Source organism: Epinephelus moara, chromosome 2, assembly GCF_006386435.1.
Source record: "Epinephelus moara isolate mb chromosome 2, YSFRI_EMoa_1.0, whole genome shotgun sequence".
Taxonomy (NCBI): Eukaryota; Metazoa; Chordata; class Actinopteri; order Perciformes; family Serranidae; genus Epinephelus; species Epinephelus moara.
Window position 1 is genome coordinate 5,025,885 of NC_065507.1, and position 9,295 is coordinate 5,035,179.

The 9,295-nt window shown below is 41.1% G+C and overlaps 1 protein-coding gene across 2 annotated transcripts in view; it reads right to left on the reverse strand.

Annotated features, from left to right (window-relative positions):
- LOC126403977 (alpha-2-macroglobulin-like) overlaps positions 1-9,295 on the reverse strand; it is a 54,092-nt gene that overhangs the window by 31,441 nt on the left and 13,356 nt on the right. For both annotated transcript variants that reach the window (XM_050066901.1, XM_050066893.1), the window contains exons 9-14: positions 6,263-6,404; positions 6,059-6,168; positions 5,806-5,973; positions 2,292-2,516; positions 1,922-1,982; positions 611-756 (exon numbers count right to left, since the gene is read on the reverse strand). In XM_050066901.1, the coding sequence (XP_049922858.1) occupies positions 611-756; positions 1,922-1,982; positions 2,292-2,516; positions 5,806-5,973; positions 6,059-6,168; positions 6,263-6,404 (852 nt within the window). The remainder of the gene's footprint in view (positions 1-610; positions 757-1,921; positions 1,983-2,291; positions 2,517-5,805; positions 5,974-6,058; positions 6,169-6,262; positions 6,405-9,295) is intronic.

Genomic DNA, 9,295 nt, shown 5'->3' on the forward strand with positions numbered 1-9,295 from the left:
ATGTCAAGCTGTACGCCAGTGGGTAACTGGTAAGGATAGCAACAATGGCGACCGCTACAGATCCTACAGACCACATTAACGATGCTATCGAGGTATTTCGCCACTACTCGCGTTAATGGAGGACCAAATTAAGGAAGCTGCTAAACTGGATTTAACGGCGATGCAGCTGGGTGTGCACGACGACGGAGACATTTTAAACGGGCAATGTTCGCTTGTTTTCGGCACCCCTGAGGCATGGATACTAATGAAGTCAGATTCTGGGTGAGTCGTTGATCTCTACTGATTGGTTAGAGAAAAATCTAATTCCCTCCCCTTTGTAAATCGCCTTCAATGGAGGAGATGTCAGACTGAAGGTTCTGGGAGCTTCAGTAGACTCAGGCTAGTCAAATAGCTCACACTGATCAGGGAAGTACTACTGTTTACCGACTAATGATAACATATTCTGTTACAAGTGTTTTCTCTTAGTTCAGGCTGTTGTCTTTCACCAGAAAATTTTGATCACTTGTACGATAAATCTAATATCTAAACGAAACATCATCATATAAAGTCTTTACCAAAGAGAGAGTTAAATATCAACCTGGCACATCACATGCCTTTTTCTCACACTGACCTTGTGACTGAAGCATTTCTTAGTGGAGAAGTCAGCACTGGTGGCGATCACAGTCTTACTGGAGAGGATGGCGTAAGCCACAACCTGGACAACTGGTGCCATGTCTGGAGACACTTTCAACTCAAAGGACACCTCACCCTCCGACACTGAAACAACAGATCAAATGTTAAAATGAAGATTACAATATTGTAACCCTAGTTCTATCAGCACGGGTGGAGCCCTCTACTGGACTCTGTGGGTAATACTCCTCCAATCATGAGCACAGGTTCATACACTGACAGCTGGCCAATCAGGCACGCCTACATGAACACATCTGGAGACCACTGTATATGAGAGGTGCCGCCATAAGTCAATCTACACCCTCTTCAGCAGGTGGAGCCCAATGAATGAACACCCTGTCACGACATAACATCAACCAAGCTTTACTGAACCTGACCAGCTTAAGGTTACTCACTGTAGCCTTTGACTTCTAGTAGGGGGCCCTAGCCAACCCAGGTGAGCAACTGAACTGGCCGGAGCTTCAGCCTAACCTTGCAGGGGTCAACAGACAAGCAACAGACACCCTGCACCCCACATTTCCCAGGTCATCAAGGAGCAAGGAAACATGTTTGTGTATCACGCCAAAAGGGGAGTCAGGTGCAACACCGTTGACATACACCAAACCCTTTTTACCAGTCCTGTGTCGCTCCAGTGAGCAAGACCCTGAAAAAGACCCCAACATGTCCAAGAGATAGAAACGTATGAACAGACGGGGTGTAGACCATTGATGCTGCCCTACAGACATCCTCGACATTCACCCCACTGACCAAGTCCACCGACACTCTCTGGAGTGGGCACAGACCACAGCGGGACGGTCCTTGTCCACCTGCCTATTGGCTTGGCAGATGCATTCACAAAGCCATCTCGCAGGGCGTCTCTTGGCTAGGGCCTTACTGGCCACACACCAAAGCACACAAACAGTGTTCAATTCGCTGTCACCAAACAGGGTGTAGGTTGACTGATGGTAGGCAAGCCACCTCCTTATACACAGTGGGTTCCGCACGTATTTAGGTAGGCACGTCCCATTGTTCGGCTACATTTATTCAGATCTCAGTGTGTGAACGCATGCTTGTGATTGGAGCAGTATTACCCATAGAGTCAGGTAGAGGGCAGAGCCTGTGTGAGATAGAAACAACAATCATCATTCACATGCCTCCACTGATCAGTGAAACAGCAGTCGGAAGTCTATTTGGCTATAATACATAAAGAACATGGAAATGAGGCTACAAGCCTGCAGCTAAACTCATCATTTAAGGAACAATCTTAACCTACCTTGTTCACTGTGCTCAACCTTTTTAAATCCTTGCATGACAATGGCCCCTCTGGATAAAATCTGAAAAACATAAATCAATAAGTTACTCTGCTGTGTAAAACCTTATTACCCTTGACAGGATACTTCAGTTACAGACAGGCTCAGACTGGCCATTGGGCAATTCTACCAAATGCCAGTTGGTCTGGCCCTCAGTGTGGACTGCAAGGTGACCACCAGCAATGTTGAAAAAACAAAACAAACAACAAAAAACAACATTGTAGGAAAATTAAAGGAAGACCTGCAGGCTGCAGCCCACTTGACTTGGGGATAATCCATCTGATTAGGGGTCACACTATGGGTAAAGAAACAGGCGACTTCACCAGGACTCACCAAATACATCACATCCACAGAGCTCTGGCTCTGTCCAGCTATAGTGTATTGGATGGAGATAGTCTCTTCTCTATCACAGCGAAGTGGTTTGTCCTTCTTCTTCAACTCCAGAGAACAGGCAGTTTTAGAATGAGGAGAAGGTGGCCGGATCAGGGACAAGGTGTGAACTGCCTCCTGATAGTGTGGGCGTCTGTCTGTGTGCTCTGGCGTTTTTGTAAGACGAGCCTGGGGTGTTGAGAAGAAGCATCAACTAACAGTGGTTAAATTAGTCACATGTAGTTTTTATTAGTGAATCAGGAGGTCCTGGAAAACACAAAGGGTGCACATCTAAGACCCAAGTGAGAAAAACAAAGCTGGACCGTGTAATCACAATACTGATGATGAAACATTTGATCCCAGTATAGATCTATATGCAGTATGCCTTTCCAGCCCGGTCTCATTTAAAAGTTGTCAAATACCGCAGCTTTGGCAGTGCTTTCAGCATCAGACACTGACGCCAAAAGCCACCTTTCATGTCAGTTTGCTCACTGGCAGAGGTGGAAAAAGTACTGAAAAATTCTACTCAAGTAAAAGTACCTTTACTTTGATGAAATTCTACTTAAAGGACAACTTCGGTATTTTTCAACCTGGGCTCTATTTCCCCATGTGTATGTGTGCGTATGATTCATGGGTACCAGTTGTTCTAAAATTGGTTCAGTATTGAGCTGCGAAACGAGCTAAAACGGTTATCAGGGCAAATGCGTCCCGTATAAAAGTGCTTTTTTTCGCTACTGACCGGTTCAGATCGCCAGTGCTATCTCTGTAGATAGCATATAGTAGCGGCCCTGGGGCAGTGGTGAGTGTGAATGAGTGGAGTCAGCTGTCAGTCAGTGCTGGAGCAGAAAGGCGGAAGTTGTCCCTGCTTGGTAATGTAAATGAGTCCCGGGGAGGCATTTGCCCCCATTACCGTTTTAGCTCAATACTGAACCAATTTTAGAACGAGTGGTACCCATGAATCATACGCACACATACACATGGGGAAATAGAGCCCAGGTTGAAAAATAACGAAGTTGTCCTTTAAATACAAGTAAAGCTACCCATCTAAAAATCTACTCAGTAAAAGTAAAAAGTAGTTTGTTTAAAATGTACTTAAAGTAGAAGTTACTTAGCTACTTCCAACAACTTGATGGGGGTCACTCCTATGCAGTGCAAAAATGGTCCAGGGGTCATAAATCCAATCCAAAAACTGGTTATTTTTCTATGATGAACCGCAGAATTCAATTAAATTTAGGGCTGCACAATATCATTAGAGCATCACCATCGCAATGTGTTCTTGTGCAATAGTCACATTGTGAGACTCGCAGTATAAGTTCATCATATCAATATAATATTAGTCAAAGGCAATATGCCATACTTATTTTGCTGGTTAATACTTTAGGTTGTGAAGTTCTCAGTTTCCATGACAGTTTGATTGTAAAATGTATATTTCATACAAATACAGCCTTTACAAATCCCAAATGATGACTTCTTTCCAAATAGAGCTATTCAAGTTATTGCAATACACTGTATATAATACATATCGCAGTATACCAAATCGTTGTCACATTGTCAGTTTTGTCTAATATTGCGCAGCCCTCATTCATTTTGACTCACCAACACAACTGTTAGACTGTTGATACACAGAGCAACTTTTTGAGCAATATTGTTGGGCATTATTCTCAGGGATGCAAACAGGTGTATGGTCAAAAAAGAGAGAGCTTGTCGAAGCGAAATTCTGAATATTAAAATACACTCACACTAATTTGGAAGAATACTGTGTATTCCAAAACAGAACAAATCCATTGAGCAACAGTGTTTCCCCTATATGCAACTAGCAGCGGTGGTGCTCCGCTGCTGAAATATGACCGCTGCTGCTGATTTATTTTTCTTTTTTTTGTCTTAGCTCTTTAGAAACTACCGTTATATTATTTGGCGCTACGGACACTTCATATCCAGGTCAATTCACACACTTGTGAGTAAAGCATATAAGAGGAGAGGGCTCCGTCTTATCTCTTCATAAACTAAAGCTATATTATTTTGCGCGATGGATGCTTCATATAATAATAACATAACAATATACTATTTATAGTGTTATATGGTGAAACGTTTCACTTTATAACGTGATGACTTATATTGTTTAAACGACGGCATGTCATTTCTGTCTCTACATGGTCGCAAATTTACAATCCTCCTCTGCTCTCTGTATTGCGCACGGCGGAGTTCAGCCCCGATGCGCGCACGCACACATACGCACACACACACACACACACACACACACACACACACACAGGTGAGCACACAAGAGCACGGCTCGGGCCACATTTTTCTGACCTACAATTATAAACGGCACTGTGCACACGGGGTTTTCTTTCGTTTCGTTCATTTCTTCGTTAATTTCAACTGCTGCGTCTGCTTCTGCCGAAGCACTCCCACCCTTCTCCATCTCTCTCTCCAGTAACTCGCCGGCACTGGCCGCTTGTTCTGGGTTAATTCCACGCGAGATTTCCGACATTCACCCTTTTGGTTTCCATTTAGCCGAAAACTTTTTCTCTTTTTTTTTTTCCTTCTTAGTAACGGATGTGATTTCAAATGTAGCAAAGTACAATACTTCAGTCAAAATTTACTTAAGTAAAAGTACAATTACAGATTTCAAAAACTACTGAAAAAATTACAAATTACACAAAAAAACTACTCAATTACAGTAACGTGAGTAAATGTAAATAGTTACTTTCCACCTCTGCCCACTGGTGACAGAAGGTCAGTGTTTCCCCTATATGCAACTAGCAGCGCCGCACCGCCGCACACTCATGTGAGCACGCTAGAGCACGGCTTGGGCCGCATTTTCCTGACCAAACCCGACCCAAGCCCGATGCAGTTTGTTACCTAACATAGTTATTATTATGGACAGTGTGTTAATAACCATCAAAAGACTGCTGTTACACACAGACAAACAAGCTGCTTGCACAGCAGCACAGCACGGCACTGTACGCACACTCAGTTGGAGCGAAGTCTGTGTTGCGTTCAGGCATTGTGACATAAATAACAACTTCCAGCACTTAAATAGGTCATAGCACAAAACGGCAGCATGTCAACTGACTTTTTAGTTTTATTATGTTCAATGAAATTGTATTTTCCTAAATCTTGAGACACCTCATATGTAAGCTAGACAGACATTTCACCTGCTCATTACTGTGCACAAATATACTGTATGTACTTAGTCCTAAAGAGCCCTTCTGGTGCCAGTAGATACATAGAAACATCCCAGCAGGCTGTGCTTTGCAAGCGTACAAAAAAGTTTTGCGCGTGTGAAATTTTTTTTTCCATGTGTGTGCTTCACCTCCGCTGCTACAACTCCATCCTAGGGGAAACACTGAAGGTCCTTTTATTTCTACAAGTCTCCAGTGTGTATCCCAGAACCAAATGTAGCTCATGAAACTGTACTGCTGTGACAGAAAACACTGGTTCATGGACATAAATTCAATATAATCTCACTTACTCTAAGTGTGATGTCCCTGTTCAGAGTCGATGTGTTAAATGAGAAAGTGGCAACACCATAACTGTCTGTTGTGAGGCTCTGTAACAGATGCGATGACCACGTGCCACCACTGAACAGGTAGACCACTGTGTCAGGAATGGGTGTATCATTGTAGTGAACCACTTTAACCTGTTGGAACCACAAAGTCGTATCACTGAAAGTCATTATTATTTCAGTTTTACTGTGTACACAATCACAACTGCTTTGCACTTACTTTTCCTTCCACAGCTGATCCCTGGTCATAAATCTTGGGTGTATCAATAAAAGAAAGCTTTCCAATGACATAAGAAATCTTTACTGCTTTTCCTTGTGAGTGTGAAATTCCTGTTAAAAAAAAGGCTCCCTGTTAAAACAGTGTGCAACCTTCTTAAAACAAAATACACTGTTTCCAAAAATAACTGAAAAAAAAAACCCATACCTGTCCCATCCTCTGTCACCTTGGCACTGAGAACCAGATTATCTTCTGGCAGCAAAAAAAAGCGGGGAAAAATTGGGGGGAAGTTTGGTTGCGGGACAGTTGACATCTTGAAAATAAAAGTAGCACAGCCGTTCTTGTCTGTCTGGAAAGTACAACATAAAAAACAAAAGAAAATGAGAATGGTGTTTGTGTCACCCAAACAAGTTCCTGCTAATATTTTTAGCTTGCTGAGTTTGTGATTGTAAAACAAGTCAAATGTGCTCTTTTTTTAAGGTTGTAAAAGTTTTCTAGTTTTCCATTTTTCAATCCAACAGTCCAAACGAAACATTGAAAAATAAAGTCAATGATCTTTTTACATTGATTTGACAATTCTTATAAAGATCTAAATCTTGCTTGTTCATGAGAGCAGCCATACACAACTAGTGATAATGGCACCCTAGTTGTGCTGTGCAGCCTCATGTTAGAAAAATGCACTTGTCACCTTATCCTGCAGTGATTGTTCTGATGCACCGACATCCTGACTGACAAGCCTAAAAGTGACTTTAAGCTTAGTTAGATACTATGCTGCATCTCATTTATTTTTCAGTATCAGTGAAGTCAACAATGCTAACAGGTTGATTGGAATGTATTTGCAAGTTGCAGACAAAGTCTTTACTCAATCCCAATACACCCTGTGCCCCTACCACTTAGCCCTAACCCCTTAGCTTGAGTTGAGAGTTCACATAACGATAGGGTGTCCTGATTCTTGGCTAGGGTGAAGTGTAAGGGCTACATGGCCCTCCAAAGAAAGGTTTTTCCAGGGGCACACTCCAAATTTGAGTGTTAAGAGAAATCTTCAGCAACAGGGCTGCGCAAGCAACAAAAGAAACCCACAAATGCATTTCCTTCATTCATAAAGATTTAAAGGTCTGGTGTGAAGGATTTAGTGGCATCTAGTGGTGAGGTTGGAGACTACAATGAAATTAAACTTCTTTTATGTTCCAAGCATGTAGGAAAATACGGTGGAGAATATGGGTAATTTCATACCACAGAAACATGTCTTTTTGGCTTCATGCATCACTGAGCAATATTTATAGGAATGAATGGGGGCTCACCTCCAACGCTGTATCCAGGTCTCTTTATACATCAATGACATAAAAGTCTCATTCTAAGATAATTAAAACATGATCACCTTAGTTTCAGGTGATTACATACTAATGAAAACATAGTTAGGAATATTTAAATCAATTTCTGCCAAAATATCCCCCTAAATCCTACACTGGACCTTTAAAAAATAAATTAATAATCATATCATTTTAGTTTAATTTTGTTTAAAGGTATTATGTATAATATCATTTTCTCTAATCAAACAAAAGAAACAAACAAAAAAAACCATTAGTTTTATGCTAAGGTCTTGGTAGCTAGCTAGCGATCTAATGTCAAGTTGTCTCAAGGCAATTGAATCGAATGCAACTGGACTTGGTTTTGTCCTAGAAGACGTTTCACCTCTTATCCAAGAGGCTTCATCAGTTCATGCTTGTCTGACTAGGCTGAAACTAGTCTGACAAACTGGTGTGGAAGCACCCAGGTATTTAACCTCTGGGGAGGTCTTCACAAGGCCAATGATGTCACTGGTTCGTTAGTGCTCCAATGGTGTGTCAAGGACAGTCGTTGAAACTCCTGCTGCAACGGATGTCACTGGAGTCGTTAGAGTCACATGAGGCCATTTGTGAACGACCGTTGTTTTTAGAGGTTAAGTTGTTAAGCCTCCTGGGCAAGGATGAAAGGACAGCATTATAGGTGGGGGATAGGTGGTGTCGCAGACCTCCTCCTCTATTGAGAGATGGCTTTTCCAATTTCATGTAGATGGCTTCTTTTACACCTCTTTCAAACCATCGGTCTTCCCTGTCCAAAATGTGCACATTGCTGTCTTCGAAGGAGTGTACTTTCTCCTTGAGGTGTAGATAGACAGCTGAGTCTTGCCCTGATTGTGTTAGATGGACATATGATATCGCGTCATATCGATCGAATCGAATCGAATCAAAATTGTACCGTGACAGACATTGTGATATCGGCAAACATCGTATCATCATCCAAACAAATCAATATAATATCGTATCGTGATGAAGCTGGTGATTTACACCCCTAACTGATATTACTGTTTTGTTATCTTAATACACTATTTTCTCTAGATAACGAGACAATTTTATCATCATGCTGAAATAAGGAGATAATTTATGCCAGCAAATAAGATACAAAAAAATTTAAAAAGCAATTGGGGAATTGGGAATTCTTGGCTTCCGCAGGTAAAGATCAAAGTATTTTTTTTTTTATTTTTTTTTTTCATTTAACCAGAAACTGTGTTCATGAGCATTACATCTTCACAGTGTGGCTGTAGACATGTTGTTTTATTTGAGACCTGCCTGATGAATTCAGACTGTTGTCCTGCACTGTTGGCACGTTTTCCTGCAAAAAGTATTGCACAAAAATTTGTACATATCCCACATAATGATGAATCAGTAATTCACGCATTACTCAAGTCTTTTAGAAGGCTGCGATCAGATGACCACTGTGCTGACTGGAGTAAACAGGGAAGCTGTCCTGGGCCTTTCCCAAACCAGACCCCCCTCACTCCCACTTTGTTTGTAGTCACCTTCACAGCCGAATGAAGCTCCCTTCATTAAGGTGTAGGGTATAAATACAGCAGCAAGCTTTGGGACAAACTTCCCTCACTGTGGCGGATAAAGAACTGTTGTAATCTTCTGTTACAATGGAGAAAAATCAAGCTTATTCCCTTTTTATGTGTTCTATATGTTCTTGTATCACTTATGTTTTATCTGTAGGCTATGTGCTTCTGTTAACCTCAATTTCTGTATGTTATCTTTTGTCATTAAAAACAAAAGTAGTTTAAGTAAATAAACAAGCTAATAAATTTACATACATACATAAATGGAAATAAAACTTACTCTTAAGCTAATATATACATACATATATATATATATATATATATATATATATATATATATATATATATATATATATATATATATATAC